General features: G+C 45.1%; 1 protein-coding gene and 1 long non-coding RNA gene across 2 annotated transcripts; both read left to right on the top strand.

The window, feature by feature from the left end:
* The first annotated feature begins 6,386 nt into the window (after positions 1-6,386).
* On the top strand, positions 6,387-7,867 carry LOC119272201. Its single transcript, XM_037553743.1, has 7 exons — positions 6,387-6,535; positions 6,681-6,740; positions 6,924-7,037; positions 7,150-7,206; positions 7,353-7,423; positions 7,567-7,666; positions 7,760-7,867. The coding sequence occupies exons 2-7, from the start codon at positions 6,711-6,713 to the stop codon at positions 7,865-7,867; spliced, it is 480 nt and encodes a 159-aa protein (XP_037409640.1). The 5' UTR covers positions 6,387-6,535; positions 6,681-6,710.
* Positions 7,868-8,515: 648 nt separating this feature from the next.
* On the top strand, positions 8,516-11,943 carry LOC119271520. Its single transcript, XR_005134575.1, has 4 exons — positions 8,516-9,064; positions 9,182-9,262; positions 11,475-11,595; positions 11,695-11,943. It is a non-coding gene; the product is annotated as an uncharacterized LOC119271520 (long non-coding RNA).
* Positions 11,944-19,418: the final 7,475 nt, after the last annotated feature.

The following is a 19,418-nucleotide window of genomic DNA, read 5'->3' as shown; positions in this document are numbered from 1 at the left end:
AATGAGGTGTAGTTTTCCCCCACACAATCGTGATCCGATGACGGAGGACATGGAGATGGTTTAGATGGGTTCTTGGGCTATTTTGGAGGGGTGTTGGGCTGTAACACACAAGAGGCCTTTGCGGTTACCCGGTTAACCGTTGGAGCATCAAACGGCCTCCAAATGGAACAAAATTTGACAGGAGGTCTACCGATGGTGTACCAAGGCCACTTGGAAAATCTTGGTCCATTTCGAGAACGTTTAACACCCGCTCACGAAAAGAGACAAGAGGGGTGCGCCCGTGCATGTGGGAGTGTCGGATTGTGAAACGGACAACGGGGAAAATGCTCGGATGCATGAGACGAACACGTATGCAAATGCGATGGACATGATGACATGATATGAAATGCATGACATGAACGAAATGCAAAACAAAGACAAAAACCCAACCACGAAGGGAAATATCATAACTTAAAGCCGAAAATGGCAAGAGTCGGAGTTACAATTATGGCAAGTTACATCCGGGGTGTTACATCGCCGGCTCCGGGTAATTCCATTCCTAGGCCTCACCGCCGTCCACCGCGTTGGTGCTCTAAGCATGATGTGCTCAACATTCAACAAATGACAGCCATCGGGATAGGGATGTACGTGGAGAGGCTGATAGTTGGGACCCCCATGGTCCATGGCCGCTCGCAAGCAATTGCCTCCTTTTTACGTGAAAAAATGATTCCTCCCACTAACATCTGGGGCGCACCGGTTCGGAGACTAACCTGTGGGCCTACTAAGTTGACGCGTATGCATGGCTTTGTCAACTTAGTCAACAAACGATTCTAGCAGCTGTGACCATTGGATTTTAATCGAATGGTCCTGCTACTTCTTCAATCGCTGCTCTTCTTGCACCAGCCACTCAAACCAGCATCGACGAGACCGCCTGCTCCTACCTCCAGTGGCCAGTTGTGCTACCGCACAGGCCTCACCACCCCACCCTACTCCACCGCTGGCCAGGCTATCCCTCTACTCACCCACAACCTTTGTTATTCTGCGGTGATGGTGGCCTCACACCGCAAGCGAACCAGTCAACCCTTGTACTCGTCTCCACGTGGGCATCCACTGCCGCGTCTTCCCTGGCTCCGCGTCGTCCCCTTCCTAAGCCTCGCTATTGTCCACCACCTTGGTGCTCTCGGTGCGGCGTGGTCAACGTGGTCAAGGAATGACTTCCATCGGAAGATTACTGTACATGGAGAGGCTGACAGCTGGGTCCACGGCTACACCAAGGAAGTGCCTCCATATTATGCGTAAAATAATTATTCCTCCACCTGACAATGGGGAACCACCGGAAGGGACTCTGTATTTTGCGAAAAAACGTTTCCCCCCTAACAGCTAGGACCTACCAGCTACATATTCGCACACAAGGAAGTGCGTCCATACTATAGGCAAAAAAAAGATTCTCCCCCTGACCGCTGGGATCCACCATCAATAATTTCGCACGCAAGGAAGTGCCTTCTTATCCTCCCTGACAATCAAGACCCGCCTGGTCGAAGCGTACGTAGAATTGTCATTCTGGTCACAAACGTGTACGTACATACTGCTCGATCGGTCTCTCTACAATGATGAACCGTGGCCGAGCAAGCAACGACACGTGTAGTAGTAGAGCCCCCAACGTAGTAGTTCAGGCAGTCCAGTCAAAACCGTGTACACGTACATATAGCCAGATGCCAAAAAATACAGCCACATAAGTACATATAGGCGGGGTCGCGAACACCTACTCACGCATATTTACGACCAGGGCTCATGTACATGCAAAGGCAACAGACGGCAGCGACATTGTCATGTTCATCGGCAGCTAACCGGCTGGGTTGGAACAGAGGAAACATCATCCTGTTCATCGGGAGCGAAGCCACATGGTCGGAACACGTCCTGTTCATCAGGAGCCAAGCCACTAGGTCAAAACACGTCATGTTCATAGGGAGCGAACCGGCTTGGACCGAACAGCCGGAACTGGGTCTGGCGTACTGCAGAATGGAAGAAAACGGCTTTCCGTTCGACCGCGTACAGTCGAAACGGGGTCCTATTCATCGGGAAAGGTCTGGCGTACCCCAGGACAGAGTAAACAACCTTTTGTTCGAGTGCCTACAGTCAAAATGGGGTGGTGTTGATCGAGAGGGGTGTGGCGTACTGCAAAACGGTGGAAACAGACTTGTGTTGGAGTGCCTACGTTCGAAACAGGGTCCTGTTCATCGGGAGGGGCGTGGCATACCACAAAACAGGACTCCACGGGCTATTGTTCATCCACCGTGTACTGCCTCACTCCAGCCTCCACCTGCTATTGTTCATCCACCGTCGATTTCCTCCAGCCTCCACCTGCTATTGTTCGTCCACCATCAACTTCACCCAGCCTCCACCAGCTATTGTTCATGCATGGGGTCCTGTTCATCCAGCCTCCACTGGCTACTATTCAACCAGCTCTCCATAGGGTCCTATTCATCAACCATCCATCGGCTACTGTTCATGGAGCCTCCACAGGGTCCTGTTCATCCACCCTCCACCGGCCTCCTCGACCGGGGTACTGTTCATCTCGCGGCAACGGCCTACTACTACCACGGGGTCTTGTTCATCCAACCCCCACCGGGAACTATTCACCCAACCCCCAACAATGGTCACTGTTCATCAAGATGCAGTAGGTTCAGTCGGCTTGAGTTAGCAGCAGTAGCGAAGAAATCCCTTGATCGGGTTTAGCTAACAACCAGGGATCGATAGATTGCTCGGGTTCAGTAACCCGTAGCCAGTGCAATCGCTCGGGTTCAGTAAGCGAACGCCCCGCTCGGGTTTAGTTAGAGCCCAACGCCTCGCACCCATGCGCGTACGTGTACGAGAGAAATGTGCAATCCCTCCGTGCATCACTCGGCCCCGACCACCCACTGTAAGAGGAAACTCCCTGATATTTTCCTCGCCCTCACTTCTACCATGGTTTTTTCCATCATGGACGACCCAAAGAATGTCATGCAACTGCGTCTCCGACCCGCCAAGGACAAAAAGCGCATTTTCCGTCATGATTTTTTGTCATAGAAGTAGGATCCCACCACATCTATGATGATACTAGGTTTTGTCATAATTATCGTCGTAGAAGTGTCATAAGCACGACAGGAAAAAAAATCGTTCAGCCCAAAATGTCATGGATGTGTCTTCTTTTTATTGTGCGAGGCGGTTACTCCAGAGTTGGTAGGTGCCCTTGAGCTCATTGTATGTTTTTGCAGCGCTCTCAAGTAAAGCCTTCTCGTCCCGGAGGTCCTTCGACAAAATCATCTTCCATTCTTCGGCATCATCGAGGGACTTTTCAAGCCAGCCACCATCAGCTTGTGCTCGTCAATGGTGTCCTTAGACATGGTGAGCTGTTGGTTCTTGGCAGACATTGAGGTTTGTAGCTCCGCATAGGCACGATCCATCTTTTCTTTGTATGCTTTGAGCACCACGACCTCCCTTTGTTTGTTGATGAATTCTTGCTCGAGCTTCTTCACCTTGCCCTCTTGTTTATTCTTAGCAGCCTCTGCGGCTGCAGCAGCATCGACGGCTGCAGCAGCATCGACGCCTTCCTGGATCTTGCCAACCTGGTCCGCAACTTGAGGTTTGATTGCCTCTTTGTGCTTTTGATAGAGCTCTGGGGACTGCCGTGCAAGGAGGGCTTGGACTTCTTCATACTTGCCATGGAGTTTTTCGGCAAGCGCCTCACGAGCTGCAAGCTCTTCTTCATAAGCATTGAGACTAGTCTCGCGCTCCTTTAACTTGGCATCCTCTGCCGCTATCCTTTGTGTAGCTTCCTCTTGCAACTTGTTGGCCCCAGCCATCTTCAGGATAAGCTTGTTCCACTCAATGGTGAGCCGCTTTTGGCGGTCCGTTGGGTCTAGGAGGCTTTTAGCAAACTAGATATGTGTCTCTTCCAAGCTCTTCTGGAACTCTTTTTCTGCCATGCCAATAACGGCTACTGTGGAGTCCAAGCTCTACGTACGGCTATGGTAGTGTGCTTGCAGCTTCTGGAGGTTCTCGCTCATGGCCCAACTAATTGTGAGCTACGTTGGGATTTCCCCGAAAAGGAGAGGATGTTGTAGGACAATAGAGATAAGTATTTCCCTTAGTTAAGAACCAAGGTTATTAGTCCAGTAGGAGAACCAAGCAATACCTCATTAGCAGTACCTACACACAAAATAGCAAATACTTGCACTAAATGCAAACAAGGGGTTGTCAATCCCTTGGCGATTAATTGCAAGGATCAAATCTCGTAGATAGATAAATAAAACACAAAATAAAATAAAGTAAATAAAATTACAGCAAGGTAATTTGGATTCTAATATATGAAAAAATAGACCCGGCAGCCATAGTTTTCAATAGAGGCTTCTCTCTTGAAGATACCATATGGTGGGTAAACAAATTACTGTTGGCAATTGATAGAAAAGTGAATAATCATGCCGATATCCAACCCAATTATCATGTATATAGACATCATGTCCGTGTCAAGTAGACCGGCTCCTGCCTGCATCTACTACTATTACTCCACACATCGACCGCTATCCAGTATGCATGTAGAGTATTAAGTTCATAAAGAACAGAGTAACACCTTAAGCAAGATAACATGATGTAGACAAAGTAAACTCAAGCAATATGAATAAACCCCATTCTATTACCCTTAATGGCAGCAATAAAATACGTGTCTTGTCCCTTTCTGTCACCGGGATATATATCACCGCAAGATTGAACCCATCACAAAGTACCTCTCCCATTGCAAGAAAAATCAATCTAGTTGGCCAAACAAAATCAATAGATCAGAGAGAAATACAAAAATATAATTATCATGCATAAAAGAGTTCAAAGAAGACTCTAATAATATTCATGGAATCTGATCATAAACTCACAATTCATCGGATCCCAACAAACACACCGCAAAAAGTGATTACATCGAATAGATCTCCAAGTACATCAAGGAGAACATTGTATTGAAGATTAAAGAGAGAGAAGAATCCATCTATCTACTAGCTATGGACCCATAGGTCTGTGGTAAACTACTCACACACTTCTGCAGGATGCTGCTAACGCGACACTACAATCAGAGACCCTTTGATGAAACTGTGTGCGATGCATTAAACCCAAATAGTGATGTAAAAACGGTCAAAAAAGTTGCAAAATGTTTGTGATGGCGGATACAACAAACACGGTTCAGATTTTAGTTTCGTGTGCGATGCGGGGCATATGGTACAGTTCAATGAAGTGTTTGTGATGAGATAGAACAACAGAAGCGGGCAACTAGATGAAGGTATGTGCGATATACGACATACAGTTCACTCAAATAAACTGTTGATGAGGCGGAACAATAGAAACGGGCAACCAGATGAAGGTGTGCGTGATATACGGCATATAGTTCACTCGGATGAACTGTTTGTGATGAGGCGAAACAATGGAAACGGGCAGCTAGATGAAGGTGTGTGTGATATACAGCATAAATTTAATTTGGATGAACTGTTTGTGATTAGGCAACACAAAAGAAAATGTCGGCCAGATCAAGGTGTGTGCGATAGAGGGCAAATAGTTCACTCGGACGAACTATTTGCATTGAGCCAAGATAACAGAAACGGTTCAACTTAACAAGATGTGTGTGATATGCGACAAACAGGTTTTTAACCAGAAATGTGTGCGAAGACCGATAATAACACATATGATTGCTGCTAATAAGACGTGTGTGTTGTGCAATGTGATTGCATACAGAACAACAACAACAACAATATATATATAGAGAGAGAGAGCTGGACTATTATGTTACCAGTAACATAATATTATTCTGTTATCACTGGGCTCTATAAGGACGCGACCAGCTACACCGTATAAACTCCCCGAGCCATCCTGAACCTAACCCACCTCCTTCCGCCGGAGGCAGCTGTCGTGGGCGAGCGAGCGACGGCGTCAGCCGGAGCGAGGGAGCCCGCGGCGCCGTGACTGGCCGCCGACGGAGCCCATCGAACTGAACCTCCCCGCGGCCCACCACTTCTTCCACCTTCCTTCTTCTGCAGCGAGTGGATCGGCTGCACCGACCACCGGCCTCACCATCGCGCCGCCGCCCAGCGTGCCGCCGCCCCAGCCACCGGCCCCCCACCGCGCCACCACCTCCCTCCCTACGCGCCGCCGCTTCGCTCCCCGCACGCAGCGCCGCCCGGCCTCATCCTCCCTGCCCCCGCCTCCTCCCCTTCGCCAGTGTGCCTCCACCTCCCGGCCGCTGGCATGGCTCCACCTCCTCGTCCCGGCTGGCCAGGTGATGTGCGCGTATCAGTTCGCGCGAGGCCCGGCCGCCAGGCACCCTTTCGCCATCTCGCGCGACGCCATGGGTAAAGCCAGAGATGGAGCTATTCCAGCACCGGCACCTGTGATGTCAGTCCACTAACGTGCTTGGCGCCATCCACAACTCCATCACGCTCGAGCTTATGCTCCAGATCATCTTCCCCAATGTTCCGGCCACGGTTCCCCATTGCCAACACGAGATCCCAACCACTTCTTCTGTAAAAACTGTAGTTATCTGGTTAGCAGTCCTCATTTTCTTAATTCTGCAATTCTTTAGTTCACCATTGCTTAATTGCCAAGTGTACGGATACGTTCTTGGTTTGTTTTAAGTCTGGTGAGTGATTCCGTTCTTCGAGTTGTTGACCATGTTGTATCTGTTCCAGTCGGATTAGCTCCTTCACCGGTTTCTGAAGATGGGAAGTTCAGAGTTTGAGCAAGCGAAGGTATCTCCTAACCTGAAATAGCTCCTCCCATTTCTTTGGCTTCTCCTTAATCTTATTATGGTTTTAAATTTTTGTTTAGTTGTTTCCTTGGATGATTCGCTAATTAAGATGCCCCTGATTACTTCAATCCTTTGTATGTCTTGAGCAAGCAAAACTGGCCTGACATGGTTGTTGTTGCTTCAGGCACACTTGCACGTCGACTGTGCTCAGCCACCAGCAATAACTTGGCAGAGGGAATTCGATGATGAAGGCAAGAAGGTTGCTATGCTTAGCATGACCACTGATATCTTCACAGTTGTAAGCAAGCATGTCAACATGGACTGGACCTTCCTAAATTTTGCATTTAGAACCAAGGATGCATGCTACCTTTGCTACATAAACACTGACCATGGTTATGGTTGTGCTGCAGATACCATTGATTTTTAAAATGCTTCGATTACACGTCGAAGGAATCGCGAAAAACCAAGTGAGTTGCTTTTCTGTCATTGAACATTCAGCTAACTTGTCAACCAGCATGCACATGTACTTGAAATACCAGTGCAAATTACTCTGCCTAGTCAGTACTCAGTAGCCAGTGAAATTGTTGAACAATTATTATCTTGTTTCCCAAAGGTTGCCGTCTATGATCCGCTCAGGAAATGGATGAACAACTGCTACCGCGGGGTACCCCTTGGCGGACTAGGGTAAGTTCTTACGATGTTTCCGGTCCTGATTTTCCTCTGAGACATGCCATGGTTGTGTTGTGACATTCATGCATGGCTCTGCAGCTGACTGAACTTCAGATGACGGTTTTATTCAAAGTGCATTCTCTTATTCTTCTTTTCAGTTCAAGAAGCATAGGGAGAAGCTACCGAGGGAACTTTCAGCAGTTTCAAATATTCCCCAGGTTCTATGAAGAGAAGCATGTCCTTGCCAACCAGTTCTCAGTAATAATAAATTTACACTTGCTTTCATGAGTTGCGGTGCCCAATTTATGGTGGAAAAACGTCTTATATTATACACTATTTTCTCATGTCTAGGCATTCGTTTCGCATCCTGGCGGGAAGAGCTACTCGACGGTCTTGAAACTGGTATGCTGCTATTTTTGTCAGGCTCGCCTTTTTGATGCGCAAAATGATGAGGGATAAAGCTCTGGTATGCTGCTATTCCTTGCTTGTGTTTGTTACGGTGCCGTGTTACTTGTAGTAACAGCTGGTCTCATGCATTCTCAACCATATGTTAACAGGTCAGGAGACTTTTTTGCATGCGAGGCAATGGGTTCTGCAACAACAAGTTTTGATTATATTGATACCTAATAATAGCATGTGCTCATTTTTAAATTGAAATAAAAAGAGTCTCTCAAATAATAAATGGGCTCTCTAATAATAAGTTCTAAGGAAATAAATATAGAAGTTCATATTTCAAAACAAATGAAGTATTTTGGAAGTAAAATAAACTATTTCAAAGTACACAAATTATATTTAGGTATCTTTGTGTACTTCAACGTTACAGTACATGAACTTGTTCTTTTTATGTGAACTTGTACATTTGCCCATCCGTCAAATAGTTCCATCTTGTTCATGAGTTCTTTTGACCGAGAGCTAGTAAGATCAAACATGAATTTACATCAGTTCAAAAAACAGACTGTTTAGATTAAGACCAGAAACAAGAAAAGATGTACAAAAAGAAAATTAAAAACTTTTTCATTTGGACCTATATAAGAAAACAATTTGCCGATCACTGTGAATTTAAATAAAAACTTGGAAAGTTTGAAAAAAATCACATAGAAAGTTCGAACTCCAAAACCTGGCAAGTTCATGGTAAAAACAAAAAAAAGACAGAAAAGGTACAATTTATTTTCAGTGTACCTATAATGTCCAATTTTTCTTTCAGCTCAATTCCTAGATTTCATTCACTTCAATTCTTATGTAGGTACTTGGTGGTGGCATTGCTTCACTTCCCTTGGTATGCTCTCTTCGCCCAAGTTCCGAGAATCAAGAAAAAAAATACTAGTGCTTGCATGAATATGAGCAAAAAAAACCACAAAGGCCTTTGCGTAGAAACATCACCTCCACACCACCTCCATTCATGCGTAGTACATGCTTCTCCTGCCGCCCCACCACCTGGATCCAACGAGGCTGCGTCACACTGGCCCCGGATCCGCCCGCTTCCAATGAGGCTGCGTCACCCGCCGGCGCACCTCTGCCTCGCCGTGGGCAGTGGATGCTCCTCCACAGCTCAACCTCCTGGTAGCGGGTAGTTCGATGCTCCCTGTCGCGCTACGAGCAGCGCTCCCTTGAGCTCCACAAGAAATTCTTTCCGGCTGCGTCTGCACCTCTGAAAAGGTACTAATTCAAACACTGAAGCTGGTTCTTCAAACGATTAAACTGAAATTATTACTTCAACTACTGTTATTAAGTTCACACACTCAAAGGAGGGATTATTGTTTCTTATTGGAGAAGGCCTGGTGTTTAGTTGGTGTCTGTGTGGTACCTACACCAGCATTTTCCATCAAGACCTCTAGAAAGAGAGATCATCTCAAGGTGAAAATACGAAATCCTTTTACTGCTCTCTTTATTGTCTCACTCGATTCATATTATTATATGTACACAAAGCCATGTCATCCTGAATTTGTTACACCGGTGCGGGAGCAAAAAACAGATGCACAAGTTCATCTTTTGTGACACTCAGTTCAAATTCTAATTTTAGTTCAGTGCAATTCTTATTTTCTGTTTAGTTCATTTTCTTATTTTAGTATGGTGCCTTATTGAGTTTCTACTCTTCTGAATTTTGGTTACCACACCCCTGTCTGGTGGTTCAGATATTCATTTTTGAGAAGTACTGAGAATAAAAATTAAAAGCTCGTCCATCAAAAGGTTCACATAGCATTATACTGTTTCACATGGTATTGTCCAGTAAGTACATAAGTCATGCTCTTATTTGCAGATCATGCAAGTTCAACTATATAACCGCATGCATTTCTCCCTTAGTCCGACTATTGTTGCTACTTAAAATCACAAAATTTGATTCAGCCAGTAAGTTGGTGCTAGTGGATCAAGTCCAGATCAACTATTTTTATGTTGGTTGTTACAATATTGTTTGAGTGAAGAACTGCATGGAAGTATAGCATAATATAGGAGCTTTGATTTACAAAAAAATAAGGCACCACCACCAGCCCGTCCACCATGGTTGCTGGCAGCCGTCCAAGTTGAGCGCTGATGGTAGTCATGTGCGTGCATCAACGGCACTCTCTCACTGTCGCCGCCTAGCCCACACCCGCAGCCATCCACCTCACAGCCGCGAGGCACCTCCCGGACATCACCGCCAAGAGCCTCTCTCTGCCACCACGCCTGGTAGTTGAACTTACACGGGATGACCTGTGACCAACTGCCCCGCCTCTACAAGCTTCTTGGGGATGACTTGGTAGTCGCTGGGATTCCCTGCAGTCGCCAAAGCGCGGCGTGCTCATGATCTCCGCATCCATCAGCTCCACTTCACCAGAGCAATCAGTCCAGAGGAGGAGGTGTAGCCAGTCCACCCGATCTCCAACGTCTTATTCCACCTACAAAAAAATTCTTTTTGAGTTCTATTCTTCGTCACAGGTTCACCGCTATTACCTCAGTTCAAAAGTGCCAAAGAGTTTAGTTTAGACTATACTAAATGTCCATATTGTAGATAATATTTGCATTGTCTTAAATTTCTGGAAATAAGCTTCAGTACAAGAAAAATGGGTCAGTCAGTTCATCCATATCCACACCCCGTCGACGTGCGGCGGCAGGAAACATTTCCAGGTTGTTTTCTTTCTCTCTTTGCTTAGAACAAAAGTGCACAAATGCCTAGCAGAAATAGAACTTGTTCGTATAAATGGGTAGGTTCATGAAAATTTGTATTAGTAGTTCGGTGAAAGGATTCACATTAGTTCAAAACATTTTTGAATGTTCAGTAAATGTTCAAATAGACCAGAGGCTTTCACCTCATTCGAAAAGCCTAAAGAAACAGTACAATGATAGAAATAAATCAGTTCAAAAAAACATGCTGGAGGTTTGTCGAAATCACAGAAAAACATCAGTTCAATTTTTCTGTACCATCGCTTTTATTGCTAAATGTTTTAGTCACTTGTTTTCTTGATGACATCAGGTATTGCTTAAATACTTCGATCTTGTGCCGCTGGTACTAGTGTGGATGGGTAGCAAGTTCAACTACCAATGCACACCAAGTTCAGGCATGTTGCATGTTTCCCACACGTTCCTAGAAGTTGTTCTAGGATTGGAAAGCTAGCAGCAACACTCTTGTTTTCACTATTTAAGTTCACCTCAATTTCTATTTAAGTTCTGTTCATAGGAGTGCTTGTAATCAATTAGTTTGGTTTTACTTACATTCCATGAATTTCTAGTAGCCTGATAGATTTGGTAGTGACATGATCTCCCTCTCCACCACTCAAGGATATACGATGTCCTAGTCCAGCCCCATGGCATACATTAACTTAGTTGTTATAGCAAAAAACAGTACAAAACTCTTTTTATTTTTATTTTTGAACTTATGATGTTACTGTACATTAACTTGGTTGTTATTTTTGCATGGAATTGTACATTGCCTTGTTAGGTTGTGCGTCTACTACTCAAAAGTCTGCAATAGTTGAACGAAAATTTAATTTTTGTTAGTTTGTTGTCATGGACAGTACAGGTGCACATTGTTGTGTAGTACATGTGTCCATTGATGTGTTTGAATCCCTTCCGTCCACTTTGATTCCTACAGGTGGTTCAAATGTGTCGAGTGGCAGCATCGCTTGATCCCTAGTGGTTGCCCGCGCAAGGAGGATACAGGGACGCTACAGTGGTGGAGGAGTCAGTACATGTAGTAGCTATCTCAAGAAAAGGTATTGTCCTGTAGCTCTGGTCTTACCTAGTATGGATAACATTTTTATGGAAAACTTGCTATTTCCCTGGTGCGCTAACATGATGTGTTGGAATATCAGCCAGCGGCCTGCTCTGGCCATGCCGCACCACCACTGGCACGTCCACCATGGTTGCTGGCAGCCGTCCAAGTTGAGCGCTGATGGGAGTCCTTAGCATGCTTCAACGACACTCTCTCATATCAATCTCTCTCTTTCTTTGCTCCTGCTATTAAAATGTGTAGATGTGCTGCTTTGCTAATTGAGTAGTTGGGAAGATGTGAAAAGAACATGCTCTCTAGGTGTGTGATTATTCCTGTGAGAACAAATGTATTTAAATGTTTATTTTGTGCTTCAGCTTATGCTTTTGGGCAGTACAAATACATCTTCAAAAATAAGTAAAGATGTGGTCTTATAGAACTCTAATTGTTGTTGGATGCTATTCCAAATGCCAATGATCATGCAAAACGGTTATTGCTAGAATCTAGATGATATGTAATGTGGTTACCATAGTTTCACCCTACGCATGATGAGCTTGTTGTCTCTATACATCTAGCATCGGAGTATCTCCCCTTGCTGCACACACATGCCCGCGATTGAGCTAGTGTTGTTTGTGATTGCTGGTCGTGACTCTTACATTGTCACTGGAAAAATAATTTGTTCTGTAACTCTGTACTGATGGGACCTTCAGCATATATGGTGTTTAGAATTTGTTTGTAACTCTGTACTACCGGGACCTTCAGCATATATGGTGATCTCAGTATTCTAATCTGTAGGCCAAAAATGGTGAACATTTAAACATCAGTTCGACTTAATAAAACTGAGAAGTCCTACTTTTGGTAAATAGCTAAACCTGGGTACAACAAAGTTCTACCATTAGTCATGGGGATTATCCGTTAATGTGTACTATGTTTTTTTGTCAATTTATGTGCTTTTTGTTTGTCAGGCCATGTGCAAGTTTGTTATCGGTTCATGTGTATGTGTGTTGGTAACCACTGCTATTGCTGCTAGGTACCGATCTGACCATGTATATGTTATTCATGTACATGTATTATATGTGTGAAATTTTTTCTATATATGATGAGATGATTGCTACTTGAAAGAAGGTATAGGTACATGACAGCTTGATGTGCATGCAAGAATAAAAAATGGTTTGAATCAAAAATATTGATCAGTATGAATTAAAAACAATGATCAGTTTGAAAAATAAAAGATGGTTAGGTTTTGGTATTCTGTAACGTTGACGTCCAAGAGTTAACATCCAAGAAAACATCCAAGTTCTGCAACTGATCCGTCCAGATGGGACAAGGAGGTCAATCCAGCAGGCGCATCTCAAGTGTCATGTTAGTGCGCCACCCACCCGTCGCCATGCCTCTCCGCCGCATGTCATGTCATGCCGCCTTGCCATCAACCACCGTTGTGGCTCAGCCCTGTAGTGCTTCCACGATCACCACACACAGCTTCCTTCTATCGTTGTCCTCGCCCTGCTCTCCTAAATATTGGCATTGCAAAAACACAGCAAGTTCACAATTAAAAAAGTTGTAAGTTCAACAGGACGTCCCAGATAAGTTTGAGAAAAAAGCTCAAACAAAATGAAACCCAATGAAAAATCAAATGGTAAAAGTTCAAGTCGCAAAACAAGAGAAGTCCAAAACATCTTGCAGAGTAAAAAAACACACACGAAATTATTTCCTTTTGAAAAAATATCATTCAGTTCAACGATATAAACCATGCAAGTTCGGGGACTATGATACCCAAAAAACAGAGTGAAGTCTAGTATGTGAAAACATGCTCAGTACAAAACCATACGAACATCAGTGCAAGTACTCTTTTAACGGAACCATTCAAAATTACTCTGAAAAATATCTCAGTACAAACACACGCATAGATAAGTACGAGTACTCTTTTTTCGGACAGAAAAACAACACGATGAGTCTCACCGTATTTCAAAATTACTCTTAAAAGATGGGAGCAAGTACAAAATCATAAAGACATCCGTTCAAAGTATTCTTTTTTCGGAACCATTCAAAACTACTCTGTGAAAAATACCTCAGTACAAACATAGACATAGATCAGTACGAGTACTCTGTTTTTTAGACACGAAAAAACAACATAATGGGTTTCACCTTATTCAAAATTACTTTTAAACGGTTTCGAAGTAGAGAAAATGTTCAACATGACTAAGCTTCACATTTTCGATAGATATCCAACGGTATATTATTTGCCCCATTTCGACAAACTTTAAAAAAAAACCGTGTTCAAAGCCAATTTTAACCATATTTGAATTCGTATTTAAACCGTAAGGAATTACAAAAAAACTTCCTATACGCAAAGGTTGCGCATTTTTCATAGCTTTCCAACGCCGTATCATTTTCGTCAATCCGCAAACCGTTTGCAAAAAATAGTGAAAAAACATTTTGCCCCAAATTTCACTGTTTTTAAAATTACTTTTAAATCATATAGAATTTAAAAAATAGTAGATATATGGAAGATGCGGATTTTCACAAGCTTTCCAATGCCATCTCATTTGCTCAATTCCGACAAACCGTTTGAAAATTAAGTCAAAATACGATTCACGTTTTCTGTTTTGAAAAAAACGATTTTTTCAAAACTGCTCTTAAATCATATTTTTTTGCAAAAACAAATTATAAGATTGTAATGTGGATGTCGAGAGCTTTCCAACGATATATTACACGCCCCGTTTCGACAAAAAAAATTGGAAAAAAATTTGAACTAAAGAAGACGATTTTTAACACCAACAGAAAGCATCAGTTCAACCGCTTGAATTCATCAGTTCAAGTAGGGTAACAGAATAATATTCTATTACGCATAACAGAATAGCCCAGATGTGTGTGTGTGTGTCTATATATATATATATATATATATATATATATATATATATATATATATATATATATATATATATATATATATATATATATATATATATATATAGCCGGTCTATTCTGCTAATATTAGCAGAATAACTCTTCTGATAACACTTCCGAACTGCATGCTCAACGCAAGTGCACGTCATTATTTGAACCAAGTGTGCTACAGTACTCATGCAAGTGAACTTACCGTCACAAAAAAACTGCACGTCGTTTTTTTCTGGTACTGTTTTCGCTCTAGTTTTTTAACCGTTTATCGGAACGAGGCATATAATATACCGTTGGAAAGCTATGGATTAGGCGCAACTTTGACATGTTTAAGAGCAGTTTTGAAAATGGTGCGGCCCACAACGAGTGACAGCGAGCGTTTTTTCATGTTTTTTTTCTAAACTGCTCGTCGGAATGAAGCAAATGATACACCGTTGGATAGATATCATCGAGACGCATCTTTTTCATATCTATTTTTTCTCTAATTTTTTACGGTTTAAGAGCAGTTTTAAATTTACTAAATCATGAAATTCTGTTTTTCAAATTTTCGGTACTATTTTCGCTCTAGTTTTCTAACCATTTGTTGAAATGAGGTGTATGATGCGCCGTTGGAAAGCTACGGACGAGGCGCAACTTTCCTATGTTGAAATATTTTTTAGATTCCTTACGGTTTTTAGTTAATTTCGAAAATTGTGTGGTTGACGACGAGAGACAGCGGCCATTTTTCACGAAATTTTTACAAACCGCTGGTCGAAATGATTCAAATTGTATGCCATTGGAAAGATATCGATGAGGCGCAACTTTTTCATGTAGAACACTCTCTCCGATTCCGTACGGTTTAGGAGCAATTTTGATTTTAATGAAATGCGGACACTCTGTTTTTTCGCGACACCAAAATCGTCGTATGTGCTGCATCACACAGAAAACCGCACTTCTTTAGACTAAAAACTGCACTTCGTCGGACAAACAAGTCCACTGCATGATTTCTTTTTTGTGGGACGTAAATTTTCCTAAACGAGGTGGAGTGCACTTCATGCCGAGTGTTGGTGAACCGCAATACTATGAAAAGTGAACCCGAAGACTATCGTAAACGGGCCGTACTGAAATAGAAAACCGCACTTATTTAGACTAAAAACCGCACTTCAGTGGGCACACAAGTGCACTGCATGATTTGTTTTTTGTGGGACGTAAATTTTCTTAAACGAGATGGAGTGCACTTCATGTCGATTGTTGATGAACCGCAATACTATGAAAAGTGAACCTCGAGACTACCGTAAACGAGCCGTACTGCATCAGACAGAGAACCACACTTATTTAGACTAAAAATCGCACTTCATTGGACAGACAAGTGCACTGCATGATTTTTTTTATGGGACATAAATTTTCCCAAACGAGGTGGTGTGCACTTCATGTCAAGCGTTGGTGAACCGCAATATTATGAAAAGTGAACCACAAGACTACCGTAAACGGGCCACGACACTACCAAAAGTGAACCGCTTGAGTTTTTCCAAACTTAATATTTTCTACGAGCGTAGGCCGAACAAGTGGACCGCATGGACTGAGTGAGTGAACTACTTCTAATAAGAAGCGAACTTCTTTGAAATGTTTATGTTTTCTGCTTACCAAGTGAACCACGAAGGAGTTTAATAGCGAACTACGTGAGAGAACAAAGTGAGCTTCATAATCCATTCATTATTTTTACACAACCACACTCACATTAGTCAACCGCATTAGGTTTTAATGTTTCAAAATGTGCATTGTTGTTGCACTCTGTTTGAACGTCTTTTTTCCATATCCCTTTGAAAAATACCAAAAGGTAAAGTGATCCGTTAAATACGACGAGATCAACGGCATATTGTTTTTTCTTCATTGTCTATGTTGTTGTCCTTTTTCTACGTGCAAGAAAAAAACTTCAAACAAGTGAACCATTATGATAGGAATAAGCGACCCGTCTGCATGAGTCCGTGAGTCCAAAAACAAAAAGCAAAAGGCGATGTCTGCATTTAAAAAAAACTGAAATATATTGCAGTGCACTTCAGTTTGCTTTGCACAGCAAACTGAACGGCAGTTAAACATCCACGGGGGCTGAACCATGCCCCGGCGGCGCGCTAGCATTACAAAAATGAACTACACCAACATATACACCCCATCATTTTAGTACTGCACATACGCACTCACTGCAAAACTGAACGCCAGAAAAAAAATTAACCACGACGGTCTCTGAACCGAATTGCTCTCTCCTCCGGCAGCTGCAGAACCTCCTGCCCACACCAAGTGAAATACATGCCCACAAGCATCCACACTGCAGCGTCGCATGCCTTAAACCGAACCCCCACACGCCGGGGAACTGCACCGACGACCACAACTAACCTGCAACGATATTTTATCTACACTCCTAGCTGCCGTGCCCGCGAACTACAAGAATCAAGCAAGGGAGGTGAGGAGCGGCGGTGCTCACACTGCCCTCCAAGCTGCCGTGCTGCTCACTCCCGCCGCCCCAGGCTCTATCTGTCGACCAGAGAGGATGCGGTGGGTGGGCAGAGCTAATGGCTCAAAGCGTCGGCCTCCTCGGTGTCCAGAGGCGCGGCATCGGTAGACCTCCATCCGGGAGGGGCGGCACCGTCGAGGGACGCCGGAGTTGGTGGGGACGGCGATGGGGCAGAAGTGGTGCGGGCTGGAGCCAGCGACCGGGCTATGCGGCCTGCAAGGAAGTAGATGGTCGGGGAGGTGCCGGTGGGGTGCGGTGGGCCGGGCGGCTGACGAGACCCGAAGGTCTGCGGCGGCGGCTCATGTGCAGGGGACGACGGCTGGACGTAGGTGGTGCGGGCCAGGGCGACAGAGGTAGGTGGCGATGCGGGTCGAGGGAGGCCCGGATCTCGTCGCTGGCTCACCGGAGGAGGATGCCGAGGTGGCGGGCTCCCGGCAACACATCCGGTCCGGCAAATCCTCCAAGCGCGCCTCCCGGCGACAGATCCGGGGCGGGCGGAGTGGCTCGCGTCGCCTCGCTGGGGAGGCCAGCAGGGCCCTAGGGTGTTAGGGGGGTGCGGCGCTGGCTGGCAGGGAAGAATGGTGGTGTAGGCGGAGGGGATCGAGGGGGTGGGAGAGGGAAGAGGCGTGGAGGCGTGGAGGCAAGTGCTTGCGTGGGTGGGTGGGCTGGGGTTGACCTGATTGCGATGAGGTGTTAGCAGAATAAGAAAACTATTACATGTAGTAACATGGTTGCATAACCAATTAAACATCCAATTAAATAGGTGGCTATTACACACATGATATTTACACACATCAAAGTAAACTATTACATGCATAATTACATAGGTGGCTACTACACACATGACATTTCCATACATCAAAGTAAACTATATATTACATGCATAATTAACTAGGATAAACGATCATCTGATTATCATCTACTTCTTGTGACGCTTGCCGCTACTTCTCTTCTTGTGGCTCGATCCGGCCTCGTTGATTTTGGGAATGAGGCACTTCCTCATGTCAACTATCCGCCTGTGCATCTCGTAGCATGTGTACACGCTCTTGGCCGTGAACCTGAGGTGAGGTTCATCCAGTTTCCACATCCAGGCCCCGTGCCAGGATACACTGTTCTGTTGGATCCTACATCATCTTTTTGTAGTAGGGGTTGATGATGGCTGAGGTGAGTTTAACTAGGGTGTCCTTCTTCGTGCTGCCCCAGACCCAGTAGTGGTCTTGGATTTCAACAAGGTTCTTGCAGGCCAAGCCCGTAACATGAGCGCTTTTACATCGTTGGAGGTTTCCACCATAGTGAACTTGTGGTTGGTGCTGTTGACAAACTTGGCGAAACGGTCACAAGGCTCTGTGTCCATGCAGTAGTGGTAGATGAAGACATGATGGCGCACACATAACTGGGGGACGACAACCTTCTGATCTTTGCAGGGATGACCACCGGTGTACTGGAGGTCGATGCCGACCACCTTGTACTTGTCTCGAGCAAGCAACTACTCCACGATGTTGATGTAGTCCTCCACCACGGCCGGGTCGATGGTGTACACCACCGAGAGATCCGTATCCCTCGCATGGGTCTTCACTTTATGCTTGCCGAACTCCATAGGAGCGCCGCTATATATCATCTCTGTATGTGTCTCGTCGTCGGTGTTGTCGGCGTCCTAGGAACGGGGGTGCCCAGACTTGCCTGCCTGCGGCCCGTGGCGTGGCTCCATCAACGGCCCAGTATGGCCCATCTTCAGCAGCAACAACTCAAGACCCTCGCGAGGGACCAAGCCCCACGAGGCGGACGACACCAAGACCTCCTTGGGGGCAGCCTCACTAGGTTGGCTCTCGAGGAGCAGAGATATCTATGCAAGGGGCACCTCGCGAGGTTCACGTGACGTGAGCCATGACGACCAAGGTCACGCGGGCACCAGCGGGCATAGTGTACCGGTTTCCTCTTTGGTGCTAAGGAGGCAAGCGCAGGCGATGAGTCCCGAGGCATCAGGCAAAGGTTTCCATATTGGTGCAACAAGACCAAGACCGGCAGGATGGCATGATGGAGCTCATCGCGGAGCCCACATCAGCGTCACCCCGAGAGCCTTTGGCAGGCGAAGACTACTTTTATCAAGATAGCTTGTACTAGCTGCCCCCCTTCAAACTTGGCTGCCGTGGGATCCCTTCCCGCCTAAACCTTTGGGAAGAGGACCAAGGCCACTATAAATAGGACCTAGCCACCACCATAGGAAGGGAGACAAAGATGGATCATTCAGGCCACCCTCACACTCACCAGTTCATCGAGCTCAAGAACACCTCACCTCCTGAGGTTGTTCATCCACTGTATTAGTTCATCCTCAGCCCCCTAAGGCAATCCACCACACACTGGAGTAGGGTATTACACCATGAGGTGGCCCGAACTAGTATAAACCCCTGTGTCTCTTGTTCTATGGGTTCGTCAAGCTAGGC

Source organism: Triticum dicoccoides, chromosome 3A, assembly GCF_002162155.2.
Source record: "Triticum dicoccoides isolate Atlit2015 ecotype Zavitan chromosome 3A, WEW_v2.0, whole genome shotgun sequence".
NCBI lineage: Eukaryota > Viridiplantae > Streptophyta > Magnoliopsida > Poales > Poaceae > Triticum > Triticum dicoccoides.
Note: the sequence above shows the minus strand (reverse complement) of the source record. Positions and strands in the feature narration are given on the sequence as shown.

Coding starts and splice junctions, on each gene's coding strand:
- LOC119272201 (XM_037553743.1), top strand. CDS start 6,711: ATGGGAAGTTCAGAGTTTGAGCAAGCGAAG. Junction 6,741..6,923: donor CAGAGTTTGAGCAAGCGAAG/GTATCTCCTAAC, acceptor TTGTTGCTTCAG/GCACACTTGCACGTCGACTG. Junction 7,207..7,352: donor AAGGAATCGCGAAAAACCAA/GTGAGTTGCTTT, acceptor TGTTTCCCAAAG/GTTGCCGTCTATGATCCGCT.